Below are 18,942 nucleotides of genomic sequence, written 5' to 3' on the forward strand. Positions count from 1 at the left end.
ATTGACAACCGCGGGATTGCAAACCGCCCGAACATGCTGGATCAAAAACGTTCAGCGAGAAAAATTTCCTGCCGAGATAAGCGCACTGCAGCGAGCTGTACAGCTACCCAACACATCTAAGCTTGCACGCTTCAACCCCTTCATGGACCAAGGTGTAATTCGACTAGGTGGGAGACTCCAATGTGCGGAGTTGACCAACGAGCAGAAACACCCAATTATACTGTATGGTGAACACACCTTCACAAAATTGCTAATTAGACAAACTAGACAAACAATTAAGAAACTACTCCATTCATGCCTACCTTGCAAGATAGCTCGCTACCACTTGATCGTGTACAACTTACAGTGCCATTTTCTGTAACAGGTGTGGACTTCGCTGGCCCCCTGTATGTTAAATGTGGCAGGGAAGTTAAGAAATCGTACATAGTTCTGTTCACTTGTGCCTCCACTCGCGCATTCCACCTGGAACTATCAAACGATATGTCAACAGAAACATTTCTGATGGCTTTGCAAAGATTCATTAGCCTACGGGGTATACCCCACACTATATACTCGGACAACGCACGCACTTCCTCCGCAGGGAATAAGGAACTCATGGCCCTCGAAGACGTCTTGGTAGACCCCAGTATGCATCACTACTGTGCTCACGAAGGAGTCCAACGGAAGTTCATCGCGCCACGGCTTGGTGGGGAGGATTCTGGGAGAGGATGGTCGGTTCTACCAAACGATGCCTGAGGAAGGTTCTAGGACGCTCACAGCAGGACGAGGAAGGGTTGTACACAACACTTGTCAGCATAAAAGCAGCCCTTAACACCAGACCGATCACCGAGGACACAAACGCTGGCGATGTTCTGACCCCATCTCACATTTTAGTCGGAAAAAGGTTAACAGCCATCCCGTTTGGAGTAGAACCCACCATAGGGAAAATTTGACATCGGAATTTAAAACGAGGCAGCGAGTTCTTGAAGATTTTTGGAAACGTTGGAAAGCAGAGTATCTTCTCCAGCTCCTTAGCTACCACGAGGTGAAAATACCACACAATCAACAGGGTTCGCCAAGGATCGAAGACGTTGCCCTCCTCCAGGAGAACTCTAGGCCACGACACGTATAGAAACGAGCGAGAATAGAGGAGCCTCTTCCAGGGAGAGATGGAAAGATCCAAACAATCATCCTACGCCAGCCAGACGGCTCCAGAATCAGTCGACCGGTGCAGCTGGTCGTTCGTCTGGAAATCGACCAGGGTGGGGAGGAGATGTACGGACTCAAGGCGATACCGCACGCTATCTAGCGGTTGTTGGAACGTCTATGTATGTGTTTATGTAGAGTAGGAGTCTGGGGGATTGTTAATAAAAGGAGACTAGCTTGTAATAAACACGGTTTTGTTACTCCACATAAAATCCCCGAGCCGGCCGGAAATCGAACACGGGACCCTCTGAAACGAAGGTCAGTACGCTGACCATTCAGATAACGAGTTGGATATTGTGGTATTAAAACTCTAAAACTGAAAAAGGTGTAAATGATTATCGAGATCATATGAATGAGATCAATTTTGGTTTCACCTGATTTACTATGTGCTGTAGAAAGAGAAGCTTAATTTAATAGATGATATTAAGATAATATGAAACTTAATGCTTTTTGCCTTAAATTTTTACTGAAAGGTCAAGCATTATTGAATAACTATGAACTCTTATTAAGGGAATATTGAAAATACTCCAAATATGACGATCTTCAAATATGAACTGTCACCGAGAGCAAATATTTATTTAAATGTGTACTTTTTCGTACGCTTTCTGCAGTCCGATTGTATTTCAGCATCAAAGCGCGTCATTTATCATCCAATAGCTGCTTAGGAGAAACCGAGAGCAAGTCGAAACCATCGGAATCGTTAACAACTCATAGTTATGGAAAAGCTCTGTCCATCCTTGTGGACCTAGAGAAATTCGTGTTGGCCATATTGTTCGTCACATACAGGTTGTTTTAAAAGTAGACAGCATACTTTCTGGAATGTATTCCCCATGTGCAGAAAAAAGTTCATTACAACATATATCCGGAAATGAATGGTTTCCGAGTTATAGGCTTCAAAAGAGTGATTTTCACTGAAACGTTTTCCTTCCTGCAGGTAGTTGCCGTTACAGAAGCTGTTCAGAATGTCCACCTCCTGCTTGAATATAGGCCTCACATCGATTTCTCATGGCCCTGAGAACAAGATCCCAAATTCTAGGAGTATTCCGTATTTCCTCACAACTTACCACAATTCGATTCCGAAGGGATTCGACGTCAGGCACCGGAAACGAATACACCAATAATTTTAAATGGCCCCACAAGTGTACGTCGAGAGGTTCCAATCTGGTGACCGTGGAGGCCAAGTAATTGGGCCACCTATACCTATCCATCGATCAGGAAACTTTCTACCCAAGTACCGAAGAACCGTATTACGGATGTGTGCGGGAAATGAGTTTGTTGGCGAATGGCCAGTGGAGTGTCTTCATAAACATGTGGTATGGTGTTTTCCAGGAAGTGTGTGTACGCCTGCCCCGTAAGTCTGTTTACAAGTACATGAGATTCAACTAACCGATCACAAATGATATCGGTCCACATGTTGAGGGAGAACCGCACTTGGTGAAGAGATGGAAAACTTGCATGGGGGTTTTCATGTGCCCATACATGCTGATTGTGGACGCTTGTAATGCTATCTTATGTAAAGTGCGAGTCATTTGTGAATAACACTAAGGCTGGAAAGTTCGGATTTGTAGCACACTGCTGCAAGAACCACTGGTAGAACATAAAAACCATGAACGGTAATCTGCAGGTGACAGGGCTGTCACGTTACAAATGATCAGAATACAACTATTGCTCTCCCAACATTCTCCAGACAGGCGTATGAGGAATATCCCCTTGCAACGCTAATCTTCGCGTGCTGATAGACGGAGAATTTCCTCCTCTACATCCCGAGTTGTCGATCTTTGTTGTCCCTTATCCAAACCAGTAGATGTATACTTCCCATGAGAGAAGAGGCGTCGATGGGACCTTTCAAATGTCTTCCGATCTGGACATCTTCCTGGTACAAACGACGAACCAGCGTAGCATTGCCGCCCGCCTTACCATACATGAAGTGCACTTCTGCCAGCTCCTGGTTTGAGAACACTTCGCACAGATGCTAAATACAACAATCAATGTGCCCTTCGCCTCGGTTTGAACTGTCAGAGGGTCCTGTTAATATCTTCTGTCACGGCAACTACTCGCGGGAAGAAAATGTTCCTATGGATATCACTATTTTGAAGGCCACAACCCGGAAAGCAAACAGTACTGGACATATGCTGTAATGAACGTTCTTATTGTCTAGGTATGGGGAAAACATTCCTGAAATTTTGCCCTCTATTTTTGAAACAGCCTGTATACCTACTTCTCTCTTCAAACGATACACTCCTCGAGTTATATTAATTGACTGATCATCTAAACCAAGTAAAACTAATTATTCCTTTCTGCAAGTAAAGTACGAAGGTATGCTACTGTACCGTATCCTGTCTTAATTTCGGCCTAGCTCAGGGTAGAAGCGCGTGGTGCGTCCGGATGTGGGCAATAAAAATCTCTAACTTATAAAATATGCCAAAGTATATGGACAGGAAGTACGCACATACAAATCTAGTGTACCAGGAATGCCTACGGCCTGGCACATCATCTTTGTAATTCATAATTAATTAATGAATTGTTAGCTCTAACATTTGGAGACAGCGTGCCGAACGAATATTCGTGACTCAGCTGCTCGCTAGGGGAGTGAGAGAGACAGCGCTACGTCTCAAGCAGGGAACCGGCTGGGTGACGTAATCGCCACATGCTGCAGACCCACCCATCTAGAATGATCTAGAAGCATTTTAATATCTACTAAACGCCGTAAACTACAAACGTATGATGTGCACCAGCGTGAAGCTCGTATTTGAAAAGTAAAGTAGCCAAAATTTGAAGGAAATCCATCTACTAGTTTCCGAGATATTAAGATGGAAACAAAACACATCTTCTTCGCTGGAAGCTGCGAGCAAGCCAGCTTTCAGTATATAAAAGCATCGCCTCGCTGAGTACAGGCAGTTGCAATACACAACTCGACCATGTGAGATGGTGCTATAGTCGTGTCGCTTTACGCGAAGTGATCCGTCGGAGTTATGAAACGTCTGCCGTACGGAAAGACTTAGAAAAATTCAGCGTATAATAAGACGAGACTTATAAATTTTCTGCCGTGTTGTGGACTTGTAAAATTTTCAGTGTGAATTAAGTTGAAATCTGTCATTCTCAGATACAGTGTTACGGATTTGAAAAAATACTGTGTGTGACGATTTGAACTTTATTATTGACGGTGCATTTCCGAACTTGATTACATTTCTACGTGTGTTTAACATTGAACTGTGACTGCTCTAACTTAGAGTATTTTAATAATCAGAAACTCAATAATTATTATAGCCCAATGTGAAAAATTTTCACATTTATATCTAGTGTTTGAACAGTGATATCAGACAATAGAGTAAACATTAAGGACATTGTATGTCATTTATAGGAAATACTGACTTAAGTGAAGCTAATTAACATTGAAAACTTACTTAAGACTTGTGCTGGTGATAGGCAGAGAAAGCTAAACGCATCGTGTGTGGACTTGACTTACACTCGCCATTTCCATAAACTGTGAACTTTAAGTTTCGCTTCAAACATAATACAACGAGTTCTGAACGTCATGAACATTGTGTTCAGTGTAAATATCTCGCATTATATGAACAGTATCCTTAAAAGCTCATGTTATTTAAGAAGTGTGAATATTTAAGGACTGTTCGAACTGTGACATGTGTTTCAAAAACTTCAGACTGTGTTTTAATTCATTTTAAAAGCTATTACTGTTTTTGAGCATTACTTTGAAGTGAGATAAAGGACGGTGTGATAAAGTGCAGATTACGAAATTTGATTCAAATTCACGTCATTGTAAGTGCAATGCTATTTATTCTTGACTTGCAAATGTTCGGATAACAGACAGTGCTTCATTTTCACACTCATGATTCAGTCCCAATTGAACTTTCTCGTGTGTCAACAACATTATACGACACCAGAAATCTTGACCCAGTATAAAGCCTCATATTAACTCAACACATGACTCGACGTGGGACATATTACGACGTTGGATGTGGTACGTGGTTCGATCGAAGGATATGGAACGTGGTACGACGTTGGTGGTAATTGGTTCGACATCTTGCTGACAACATCGTTGGAGTTCCAGTAGCCTGTCGCGGAGCCGCATTCACCAGTTCCAGGCTACACAAATCTCAGGTGATATGAGTGCATTTAGCATTTTAATCTGGTAAAAGCAAGTGAATACTTTAAAAACTATTGCACTAGACAATCATTGACTTATTGAAGAGGCACATTTCCCAATCATTTTTAAGTGCTACGTTAACCACCAATTACAAGTGCCAATTAATGAAAGTTAATTTTCGTGTGATTATTAATTTAAGAATTTAATCAGAATTTAGGCATCAATTTAAAAAGTCTCCAGGGTTTCATATGAGTGATTTATGAAAACAAATGTTTATTTTTGAACATTCCAAAGACTTGTGAAACCACATTCAACTTATGAATTTCAATTTAATAATTTAAACAGATTGTAGGCATGAATTTAAAAAGACTGTAGGTTTCAAATGAGTGTGACTGATGAAAATAAGTGTTTATTTTGAACTTTTAAAGACTTATGAAACTGCATTCACCGTATGAATTTTATGAAGGGGTAAGTTTATGTTCAACTTTATTTATATCAGAGAGTTTCTGAATTTCAATTTTGAGTTGAACATACCTATGCGAGAAGATATTTTCAAGTTATTTTAAAAATCTTAAATGCGAGATAAGAGGGTTATTTTTCATCTAGATTTTGAAGAAATTTTCATTAGAAAAGTAACATCTATTATTTCGCCCTACGAACTCCCTTCTCTGTACCGGCTCCTAAGGATCGTACACTACCAGAGACCTTTCCCATGCTCAATAGCCCAACAACTTTTCCTGGTACACTAGTGAATGAGAACTCAGGTAATCGAGTAAAATGGATTTATTAAACTAAAAGCATGTGATGAAATTATGCTAAATGAAAACAAATATAAATCAAATGAACAACCGACCATTAGTTGTGTTAATAAAAATAATGATACACGCATATTTACATGAAAACATTTTGAAACAAAACTTTACAATAAAGTGGGTATCCAAACCGAGGTATCAATATTTAAGTCTTTTGTGACATGGAATATGTGTTGCTTGCCACGTTAAGTCCCTTGTTCTCTGCCCGAAGGCTCGATTTCTAACCGTTCATGAGATGCGGTAGTAATATCCGATACACTAGTAATTGGCCTAAATTACATATATTCATTCCGATCACTCGGTGACAAATATATAAAACACTTGTTCAGGACTGCGTCTGAATTTTCCTTCCAAAATGACACAGACTCTAATCATATGGGTCCGAACCTATGATCACGGATAAGGTCAGAACCTTTCTTCGCATAAATGGCCATCGGACTAGGTCTCCCCGTTAACAAACAATAGGCAACACCACAACACTAAAGTACACTGGACACAACGACATACAACAAAAATTAAATTATCCACACCTGTAAAATGAAACATACAGAATATATACACTGAAGTTCATAGAGGTATCGGGTCTAGAACCCAACATATTTCCGGGCTCGGAACGTTGCATGTCTCCCACATAGGCACCGCATAGCAGCATTTTTGACACGACAGGGAAGATCAGCTGGTTAGCAACGTAACATCAAAATAACTGGGCTTTGTGGTCAGGCATTCCACGCAGATAAAGGGATAATTTGTAAAGAACTTTCACCTCTCTCTCTGCCCTCAGTCTACAGCTGAGTTAAGGTGGTTTTTCTAGCCAACATTCTCAGCGATTCAAAATGGCACGGAATTCTCACCAGCAAAATAAAACACACAGCCTTCCATAGATCTCGCAAAAAATAAGCTGGCTTATCAACTCATATATATATATATATCTTAGCTCAAAATATAACAACGTGGCTTTCATTGCCTATCTCTTGTTAGCTCAGCCCCGTAAATATCGATCGGCAATTCTATAACCTCATATATGAATTATCCTACTTCGATGACCACTACATTTATGAATTTGCCTGCCACCACATTTAAAGACCCTATTCTACCTTCGATGTTGTAAGATCTCCCGTTGCTTCTCTCCGCAGCTGAAATACATGTGTCATGCAAAGAAACATCTTAACATATGCTGTCTCTAGTCTAATCCTCTTTAATATTATGACGCTGATGGCGTACAGCCCATTAGGTTATTATGATGAATCTGCCAATACAATTCTATCTAAAATGAACACACACGGGAATAAAATGCAAATAATTATAACATACACCTATTTCCATCTAAATTATATACATCATATAGCTCGCGGAATGTGCATGCATACAGCCGTGAACTTATTTAATTTTACTAAAATAAGCAATATAATTGCCATTCTGGCTTACATTTACAGATTAAATTACTTGTTTAAATCAGCGCTAAACTAGTGTATACTGACATCATTTCACATGCTACAGAACAAAAGGACTTAACTAGGCAGCAACCTCCCCATCAGCGACGACTCACATAACCGCTATGTCATGCGTGCTTAGCCCACGACCACGGCACACATCACAGGGATGAAAGTCCTCTCGTCGACTCCTGAATACTTAATGGTTGCAATCACCTTGATATCGGTCGTATCTGGAAATGTTGAGTTAGAACCATCTACTTCACCGCTTAGCATACTCGAATACACGATTACGACCTTAGTATTGGTTACTATTTGACTATAACCTCCGTGTAGTTATAGGTTCAATCTATGCGGCACTAAAGTAAGAGAACTGGCCTGGTTGTAATAAATCCTTGCAAGCGGCTATGTTTTAAACGACCTGCACACGTTAATAACACAGTTCGCGTGAGCGTTAGATAAAACTTATAATTTTATATCTTCACTAGCTCTTGTGAGCTAACTCACGGCGATTGTACTTCAGTTGAACAAAATCTTCGCAAATAAATTGTCTTGTTGGCTCGCGAATTACGACATGTCACAGTTGGTATTTCAAAGCAGAAGGAGCATCTTCCCTTGTCAGTGGAGATTTTATAGCCTCTTGAGGACGCCAGGTCCAAGGGAAACTACCAACACACAAACCCTCTTTCTTTGTAAGAGCTGGCCAGCTGTCTACGGCCATTCCTGTAAATACGCACATCTCTCAGTTCAGCACAAATAAATAGTATTATCGGTTCCTGTTACTCTATAATTCTAATCTTAATCATGTGTGGTGTTAGATCTGTGGAATTTAGCATAGTAGCGGATCAATTGAGTGAAATTCAGACGATTCCAGCCCTGAAAAAGACCTGTTTATCAACCTGTGACAATTATTCGGTGCATCTCCGTTTAAATCTCACCCCAACCATGTTTGCTGTGCTCTTCGTTAGGCCGATATATATTGGTCTACATGATTTAAATCACTGATTGCGGCTCAATTCCAACTAGAGGAATTCGTTCCTACCTATCGCTACGGAGTTCACACAACCTATGGCACGGCCATCCAGGGTTCCTTCCTTTATTCCCCGCGACTATATTGAGCGCTTAAATAAAATTATGCCACAGTATTATAATGAATAAATTACTACGATACCAGTGTGGTAATGACTCAATTATTTTGTTACCCCACATTTAAGGTTGTTTTCTCAAGTCTTCAATTACACATGAACTTTTCGTAATTCAGCGCCCCATGACGTGCTCGTTGTTCAGGCGAGGAAGACTAATGTGTAACAATTTTACCTACAGTAAAACTATATTTTTCATGTACTACAGACTTTGAAATTCGTATCCTTGTCCACCATCGAACTAGTACATTATTCTAAGCAACGGACTTGAAGATAATTAATTCTCACAATGCTATTAATTACATGCTCCTATGTGCTTGTTTAATTATTGCTAGTGTTGTGTGCTGAACTGGCTTGCCACCTAGTGGCCATGCTGTGGAAACCAACGTGCCCGTAGCGAGCGTAACGATATGTGCTTGCAGGAGACTGTGTCTGACGCTTCGTCGGGAGTCGATCGTTTGTTATCTCTCACCCGGTGAGAACTTTCGCTCCCGGTGAAGCAAGATATTGGTGGAAATGGAAGTCGCTCTTGCCGGAAGGATACTGTTTGATACCGGCTAGACCCTTAATATAATCAGTGACGTAATTCCAGGACATTGTTTTACTGTTTTGAAGTTGTGATTGCAAATGATACATTCACGACCAACCGTGATTATTTTCGACCTTCATCGTGAGTATTTTAAGTGAAACATTATGAAGAAAATACAATATACGTGTGCTTAAAGTGAAAATCCGTGAGAAATTTGACATCTTTAATGTGGAAATGCTCAAAATTGTTAAAATATTCAAGATGGCTGCCAAAGTGACGCCCGGTCTTGCGGTCGCATACTGTGTGCTTACCAGTTCGCCAACCTCTTATTATGACATTATGGGAGTAAAAACGTTGATACGCTTGGGTGTGTTAATTGGTTATCAAAACATTTTCCTTATGTTTCCACGTGTGTAAATGTTATTTCATAATAATGTTATTGATTTTACGTCCCACTAGCTACATTTACGGGTTTCGGAGACACCGAGGTGCGTGGATTTTGTCCAACAGGAGTTCTTATAGTGCCAGTAAATATACCGACAGGGGAGTGACGTACCTCAGCACCATTTTCAAATACCACCGGACTGTGACAGGATCGAAACTGCCAAGTTACGCTCAGAAGGCCAGCGCACTCCCGTCCGAGCTGCTCAGCCCGACCCTTATTTAATAATTTCATGGGAAATGCGGACGTGTTTAAGTTATAATAGTAAGTGTGTAGTGTAGTTTTCTTTCGAGCTGTGCGCTCAGTTTTAGGTGTCCAAATACATATTTTTAAATTTTAAATTATACTTTCTCTTATATTATTAATATGTACAGTTATTACAACAATGGAAATATGGTCGATGCGAAGCCCGAACGTTATCGTCGGTTTCTTAAATGTACATTGTTACGTATTACATCATGGCCATCTTTTCTGTACACTGGTTACCTGGTGGGCCTTGACTAATATTTATCTTATCTAGCTACTGAGAGTTAGCGTCTGACACTTGACTAAAATGATCATGTGCGAGTGTCTACCAACATATTTATTTATTATGTTGTGAATGAGTGCTGATACTTGCTGGGTTATTCAGCTTGAACATGTTTTTAATGTGAATCTTGCGGCACACATTCTGATGTATGGAATTTTATTTTACTAGTATTTTACTCCTCGAGGTAATTCCTGGGTGAGACTGCTTTGGTGTATTAGGTTTCGCTTGAAAATTGTAGCTTGACAAGGTTAAATATTAACTCCGTGTTTTCCAAATTTCATTTTGTTTTAATTTACGTATTAACTTGGATATTGTAATGATTGATGTTCAAGGTAAAATGGATCATTCTTAAAAGAACTATTACACAAACGCAAGTGAGATTTAAAAGATTAATTTGGGTTTATTTTAAATGATATATGATTATTTTACTTCAAGAACTGTGAAACTGCTAATTCATGTAATTTTCAGAGATTTATATTAAATTTATCCAGCCTTCAAGGGATTATTATTTACTTAGACTGAGATAAATACTAACCCGAAGGTAAGGTACACTTATTACCTCACCCCTTCTTCTTCGGATTCCCTTTGGTATGGTTCACTTATGGTTTCGTTTTCAACAGGGAAGAAGGTTGGAAAGCAGGATTTTCCAGGAAAGTGTCTTCTTTCTTTTTGTTTTGGGTTGTTGTGTTTATTTAAGTACCTTGTGTGGTGCTGCATTTATTGTTGTTTCTATGGTTCGCGGTTTTTGTCCTCCCTTCTCCAATCCTTCCCCTTTTTTATTGGCTAAACCCTCATCTGACCATCTGCGATGGGTTTCTGAAATAGCATGTTTTAATCGTATTCTTGAGAATAAAGAAAATGGTTTCAATAATTATGTCATAACACCTAAATCTGATTTGTGAGTAATTCTTAGTTATACGTAAAATCGGCTTTTCACCTTGATATACGTATAACTCAGGTTCAACTGTATCACGAGGAGCGACATCACTAACATTTCATGTTGAACATTATACCTGACTCACTGTTAGAATGTCAGGGACTTGCCATGCTTAATATGTTTAAGTTTCATTTGGATTATCTTGATACACAGGCTTTTGTCAGTAATTTTTAACGGAATGTAATTACATGCCATAAGATTTTTTTGTTGTTGGCTCATATTAGCGGATGCGATATCACTGACCATCAGTCACATGTGCATTAGGAGTGTGGCGTTTCACCTAGGTCAGTGATGGATACAGCATTGGCGGCTCTAAGGGGCATTGGACCTCTACCATTCACAGCCCTTTAAAGCGGATTTCTACAAGGGAAGAAGACAACGGGTTAGACGAAACATAACAGGAGGAATCGTTCGAAATTCGGTGGCGTTCATTCAGGCGACCAATTAACCTGGATGCCCATACACGGTCCGCAATCGATTAGGCCAAGTGTCTCTCTTCAATGGACAGAAGGTCGATCGGTGCGCCTTTGCCGAGATGAAGATAATCGTAATTGGGGTCATGTGATCTTCTCTGACTATACTTCTTTCAGTTCGTTGGAAGTCGGGCCAGTTCATGTTTACAGGCCACGGGGTCACAATATGTTGGCATATATATAACTGACTGTTCACGCAGTTCAAGTTCAAAAAAATGTAGGCATAGTGTAGGTCTCGAACCCTGCTTCTCAAGTTGACAGGCGGGTACGCTTCCTCGAGCTAACTGGCAAATGGTATGAACGCAATTAATATTGTAAGGCTATTCCCCACTGTGCATGGGTTTTAGCATACTCACTTTTCTATAACAGTTCTTCGAGGGGTCACGAATGATGAACTACGCGCTCATTGCAAGCATTCGGAATGGAAAGGCAAATATTCTTAATATGGTGCAGCTACACAACAGAGAAACGATGTCCAGTAAATATGATCCATTCCAGTATTCGAACACATGGTCTCCTATTCGATAACCAAGAACCTCACCCCCAGTGAAGTTCCGTGAAGTTCTTCATATCGAGCTTCAGTTGCCAGGCGTGCCCCTCACTTCACATATTTATTTAACAATTATAACAGTTTCCTGTCCATTTCATTGTATGGTATTACGTTATCCTGTAATAAGGACAGTTGTGTTGTGTACTGACAGTTGCATTCCGTCAGGGAAGAACCAAACCAAATCCCACGGCACTACAGCCTTTGAAGCGCCTTGGCCTACTAAGCGACTGCTGCTCATCCCAAAGGCCTGCAGATTACGAGGTGTAGTGTGGTCAGCACGACGAATCCTCTCGGCCGTTATTCTTGGCTTTCTAGAACGGGACTGCTATCTCACCGTCAGATACCCCGAGTCGTCTAACAATAAGCGAGTTGCATCGCTTTTAGTTGTAGCTGTACCGCATCACCCGAGGTCGTTGATACACGATACAGGGCTTTCAATTGTCATACGTCAATTTTTGATTTTTCAGTACTAGTTTTTATTTTTAAGTAGTATTTTTACTGCGTCAAGGAACACGCTGATATTTTCCATGTGCTTCTTTCTTTTCACTGACAGGTGACAATCGTGCAAATCAGAACCCGCAGTTGACAGCTCTCCAGGTGATACTCATGAGGGAACACAATCGACTAGCTACAGAACTGGAGCAGCTCAATCCAACTTGGGACGATGAAACATTGTTCCAAGAGACGCGACGAATAGTGGCAGCGATCATTCAGCACATCACATACAAAGAGCTTCTACCAATATATTTGGGTAAGTTGAATCTTACTTTCCATAATAGATACGGCATTACCTTACATAGATGTAGTGCAAGGTCTATGGACAATACATTTTTGTCAGGACTTACGTATAAGTAACTTTACAGATTAAATAACCTCTTCATTGCTTTAAATTTGTTAAAATCTCCAGTGTTATGCGTGCACTTGGCGTTCTTGTTTCCCCTTTCTTTGAATCGCCACAAATACCCTTATTATCCTTTCCGAACATTATACATACATACATACATACATACATACATACATACATACATACATACATACATACATACATACTGAAACGGGAATGCCTTGCGAGCATTCACGTTCATTCATTTCTTGAGAGGAACTCACAAACACCCGGCTGTATGCATTCAAAACGAGCGCCGAACGCGCAGGTATTGTGGGAGACAACATGCAAGCTCGCACTGCTCCAGAGTACCAGCCAAGGCCAAGTGACGTCACACCGAAAGTTCTGTCCTGTTCCATGACATTTCATCACGAACGGAATGTAATATCATAATTTCGAGGACGTCACCTTGTAGGCCTGAACAATAAATGCTGCTAACCGAAATTTCACGTAAATCGGCGGAAGGATGGCCGAGATATAAATTTTTCTAGATGCCCACATGTGCAACCATGCCTTCCGACCATCGGCAATAAAGGGCAGTCGCTAGCCTTGAGTAAAGCAGTGTGTGCAGTATGCGGTGAGTGCGTGTGTCACTCAGTGTGTGTATGCAAGCAAGCACGTCGCTATACGGTTCGTCACTCTGTCCGGATGGGTACTTGCATTCGAATGTGTTAGTGTTGAAAGCCTTCTCCGTGGACTTGGACTTTGCGCGTGAACTAAAGCTTAATTTCGTTTCTATCAGTCTGTAGAGCTGTGCATTTGTATTTCGTTTGCGGACTGTGAATTTAAAGAGACTGTACGTTTGAAACTGTGCTGTAGTTGTTTCCTCTACCGTGTCAAGCTACCTCATAACATTGTGTCCTAGCGACTGAGCAGTTTTTTTTACGATTAGTGTTACGTTATTTTATAAAGAACAGTGCCTACTTTTTTCTCCCTCAAAGACTATGTCTATCGCTCCGCGTGAAAAGTGTTAATATTTCCTAGCATAAACTGTGCCAACCTTCACTTCATTTGAAGACTATGTCAAACCCCTCATGAAACTGTCAAAAATTGCGCCTCAGTGATGACCTTGTCTCTGAAAAATTACGACGTAACAGGACTTGGACTGTCTTAAACTATTTCTACATATTTTCGTCGAAGCTCTAGTTTATTTCAACGAGAATGTGCGTGCTGTGTTTATGTATACAGTGCAAAGACTGTATCCAAGGATTTTTTTTTTTAGATTGAGCGAAGTGTTTTTGCATCTCGGAAGGTTCCAGATCGCTTTCATTGTTTACTTCAAGTACGATAGTGTCTACTGTGACTTTGATTTCATCTTTGAAAGTGCGTCCAACACTATTACAGGGGAAACTATTCAAAAGTGCTTCGCCTTAATTCGCGGTGCGGTAGAAAAATGTCGCACCAGATCCCCTTGGCATTCTGTGCGGGAGTTCTTCACTTCTCCGCTCCTTAACAACTGTTTCACGCTGCACGATCTGCCTCAGGTTCGAGTCGTCTTCAACGTCCAGTGCTGAGACAACACCAACGACGCGGAACGACGCCGACACCGGCGACGAAGGACGACGCCGACGCCGCAGAATAACGTCTCCTCCGCACCTTCAAGGGCAATCTCGCAATACATCTGTAAAAGGTGATATAATTCCTTTGCTTATCTCTTGAATAAACAGCAAGTTCCCCATTAATCATAAATGTATTGCACTACTCTTCTCTCATACTCTCTAAGCATGGGCCGTACACGCCTTGACGTCATCCATGCTCTCTGAACAATTGAAGTACGGGCGTTCCTGTTCCAATACATACATACATACATACATACATACATACATACATACATACATACATACATACATACATACATACATACATACATACATACATACATACATACATACATACATACATACATACATACATACATACATACATACTGTACCCGTCTAATATTTACTTCGTATGAGAAATATGGGATCTTGAATTTTGCCTCCGTGCTCGTAGACCGTCCGCACGTCAGAGTAGATACATACAGGTCTCTAACTACAGATTCACTACGTAATAAAACAGGATGGTCGGATGTGAGTATTTGTATAGCCAAGGATACATATTAAATTAACGAAAGAATTTTAAAAGCTGAGTTAACAAAAATTTAAAAAGAAGTTACGAAATAATAAAAATAGAATAATCAGTTACAAATGTTAACAACAATAATAACAGTTGCAAATTAATATATAAATGAAATTAGATTAAATGTAAATTATATTATTTGGATTAATTGAAAAATTGACTGTAATTAATTGAATTTTCATTTAAACTTAAAGTGACCTTGATACAATAATCGACTAAATCCACATTAAATTCATTTGAAACTGGATAATTATCGAAACATTGTTTATTTACCGTAATTATAAAATCATTATATTCGATTGTAATTTAACACACAAATATAGAAAAGATAATGTTCCAAATTAATTACTGATGAACTAGATTGAAAATGGAATGCAATATTATCAGTATCATCATAAATCGATGATAGAATTTAATAAATTACAGTAAATTACTATTATGATAAGAAATGGCATGTGACCTCCCGTGAGGCCTGGTGCAGGTACTATTATGATGAATATTAATCAACTTAATTATTGACTAATTGACAACAATAAAATAATTGAAAAAATCAATCCATAAAATGTCATGTGCATACTTATTCCATCATACATTTTTCACATCACTCAACAGTTTTCAAATGCATAACCCTTAAACTGTGCAAAATAATTGTCACATATTTTTTATTTGAACCTTGGATCCTTAATTACTTAACTGGTTATGAGCTCGTATCTCTGATTCTATCACAAGTCATGACAAAAATGTCTATAATTCCATCAAAAATTATTGAAATGTTCATGTGTTAACAAAATCTCGGTTGTTAAATATCTCAATCCAAAAGTCGATTGAATCCTCAATTTTAAAATTAAACTGTAACTATTGGTCCTGACACTGATAATTGTTATTAGGCCATATACCCCATATCCACGTCTTACTTTAACTTGTACCATTCAATAATTAATCTTTAATTATATATATATATATATAATTCGCTGGGGCCATCAAGGACCACGTTCAGTCCTGTTGCATTTGACACTGAACTTGGCCTACTTTAGAGCCCAAATTTCCCTCATTCTTTGTGAGTGGGCCTGCTTACGCTCCTCTGTCCAAGGGGCACCGTGTCTTCTCTTCGGTTGCTCGTCTCGGTTTAGCCCGTTCGTCAATATTTTCTTGCGGAAGAGATCTCTGTTAAGGGCGTCTTCAGCTGAGATATGTAGCATTTGCAGGTCTTCTTTGGTATTTCTAAACCAGGGAATTGTGCTTTTAGGGTTTGAATAATAAAAGTGAAAGATTTCTTTAGTTAACTTTCTTCCGTCCATTCTTTTCAGATGACCGTAAAAACGTGCCCGTATTTTTTCTGATTGTGTCGGTAATTTTCTCTATTTTGCTGTAGACTTCCTTGTTGGAACTCTTTTGATGGATTCCATTTCTGTACTTTGGTCCCAAGATTCCTCTCACAAATTTGCGTTCTCTTTTCTCCAGTTCTTCAAGGAGTCCTTTGTTGGCATTTAGAGACAAGGTTTCGGCTGCATATAGAACTACTGGCTTCAGAACTGTTTCATAGTGACGTATCTTGGTGTTCTGGGAAAGGCATTTTTTGTTGTAGATTGTGCGGGATGTTTGGTAGGCTATTTCCAGTTTGCGTACTCGCTCCTGAAGTGCTTCTTTGTCCAGTCCATTTTTCATGATGATCTCACCCAGGTATTTGAATTTGTCTACTCGGGTGATGTCCCCGTATTTTGTATGGAGTTTTGGTGGAGCCTCTTTGATGTTAGTCATTACTTCTGTTTTCTCAAACGATATCTGCAAACCAGTTTGTTCGGCAATTTCCTTTAAAATTTCAACTTGAGCTCTAGCGGTTTCTATGTCGTTTGAGAGAACAGCAATATCATCGGCAAATGCTAAGCAGTCTGTTGCGATCCCCTTGGATTTGGTTCCTATTCTCAATGGACTGTAGTTCGTTTCCTGTAATCTCACCCGCCAGGTTCTGATGATCTTTTCAAGAACACAGTTGAAGAGTATCGGGGATAGCTCCTTGTCGGACTCCTGTTTTGATGTCAAAGGAATGCGAGAGATATCCGTGGAACTTCACCTTGGATTTTGTATCGGTCAGGGTGGCTCTAATTAATGCCAGCAGTTTCAAATCAACTCCAAATTCATTTAAGATGTTTAGCAGGACTTCCCGGTCAATGGAGTCGTACGCTTTCTTAAAGTCCACAAAGACAGACACATAATGCTTGGACCTTAGTGTACAATATCTGATGATCGTTTTGAGATTTTGGATCTGTTCAGCTGTTGAGCAACCTTTTCTGAACCCTCCTTGGTATTCACCTAATTGATGTTCGACTTGTGCTTCCAAACGCTCCAGGATGGCAAGTGATAGAATTTTCTAAGTCACGGGTAGGAAAGATAATCCTCTGTAGTTGCTGATGTTCTTCATGCTGCCTTTTTTTGTGTAATGGATGGATCAAAGCTATTTTCCAATCTTCGGGTAGGGTCTCCTTGTTCCAAATTTCTTCTATTTGCTTTTGCAAGATATCAAGTGATTCTTCTGGGGCATATTTCCATAGTTGTGCTAATACTGAGTCTTTCCCGGCGCTTTGTTATTTTTGAGACGGGCAATGTGGCGCTTGATTTTATCTCTGTCGCGTGGTCTGGAATCTGGGTATCTGAGTAAGAGTTCCTTGGTCTCAATGGCGCTTTGCGGTTTAGAGCAGTTAAGTAAATTCTTGAAGTAATCTGCCAGAATGCTGCAATTTTCTTCATTTGACGTCGCCAGTGTGCCGTCCTTTCGCTCAAAGCATAGAGATGGTGGTTTATAGCCGGTGAGTTTGCGTTTGAAGGCTCTGTAGTACTCTCTGCTTTCATTCTTCCTAAAGTTTTGTTCTATCTTTTCAATGAGAGATTTTTCGTATTTACGTTTCTCAGTTCTGAACACCCTAGCTGCTTGGGCACGTTGGGTTTTGTACGTTTCCCAATCATTTTCTGATTTTGTAGAGTAGTACTGTTTCCACGCATTGAGTCTTTCTTGGAGGACTGATTCGCAGGTACCATTCCACCAGGCATGCTTTTTGCTTCTCTTGATTTCTGCAACGTCTTTAGCGGCCTCAACAAGGAGACTTTTGGCGTTGTTAAAGTCACAGTCATTTGGTCTAGCCTTCTCCTGGAACTCCTCGACCCTTTGCCGAAGTTTATCATTGTCAAAGCGTGTGATCTGTTTGGTTGTCTTCCTTGTGTTTGCGGGTACTGGTTTGAATTTGATAAGAGACATATAATGATCTGAGGCCACATTGATGCATTTCTTTACCTAGACATTCATAATCTCAGGGCTGTTTCTCCTGGAGATTGCAACATGATCAATTTGGAACTCTCCGAAAGCTTGGACGGGACAACGCCAAGTCATTTGCTTTCTGGGTAGATGGCGAAAGTGGGTCGACATGACCTGCAGATTGTGATTTTCGGAAATGGACACCAGTCTTTTGCCGTTGGGATTGGTTCTTTTGTGAGCAGGGTAATTTCCTATAACTTTCTTGTACTTCTGTTCACGACCTAGTTGGGCATTGAAGTCACCCAAAAGAAGCTTGACATGGGGTTTGGGAATTTTGTTTAATTTTTCATCCAGTAGGTCCCAGAAATTATCAACTTCGTCTTGATCAGACTTATTCTTATCGTTTGTAGGAGCATGTGCGTTAACTAGGGCGTAGGTTTTGTTCGCGCATTTAATTGTGAGTATAGACAATCTGTCATTCACAGGTTCGAAATTTGCAACCGATTTAAGGATCTTGGTTCTAACAGCAAACGCGATTCCAAGCATCACAGCTCCAT

At 40.2% G+C, this 18,942-nt stretch overlaps 1 protein-coding gene across 1 annotated transcript in view; it reads left to right on the forward strand.

Annotated features, from left to right (window-relative positions):
- The window catches only part of LOC136864648 (peroxidase), a 331,409-nt gene that overhangs the window by 187,101 nt on the left and 125,366 nt on the right, over nucleotides 1–18,942 (forward strand). The window contains exon 8 of the mRNA XM_067141918.2: nucleotides 12,688–12,885. Coding sequence (XP_066998019.2) covers nucleotides 12,688–12,885 — 198 coding nt within the window. The remainder of the gene's footprint in view (nucleotides 1–12,687; nucleotides 12,886–18,942) is intronic.

Source organism: Anabrus simplex, chromosome 2, assembly GCF_040414725.1.
Source record: "Anabrus simplex isolate iqAnaSimp1 chromosome 2, ASM4041472v1, whole genome shotgun sequence".
NCBI classification, from domain to species: domain Eukaryota; kingdom Metazoa; phylum Arthropoda; class Insecta; order Orthoptera; family Tettigoniidae; genus Anabrus; species Anabrus simplex.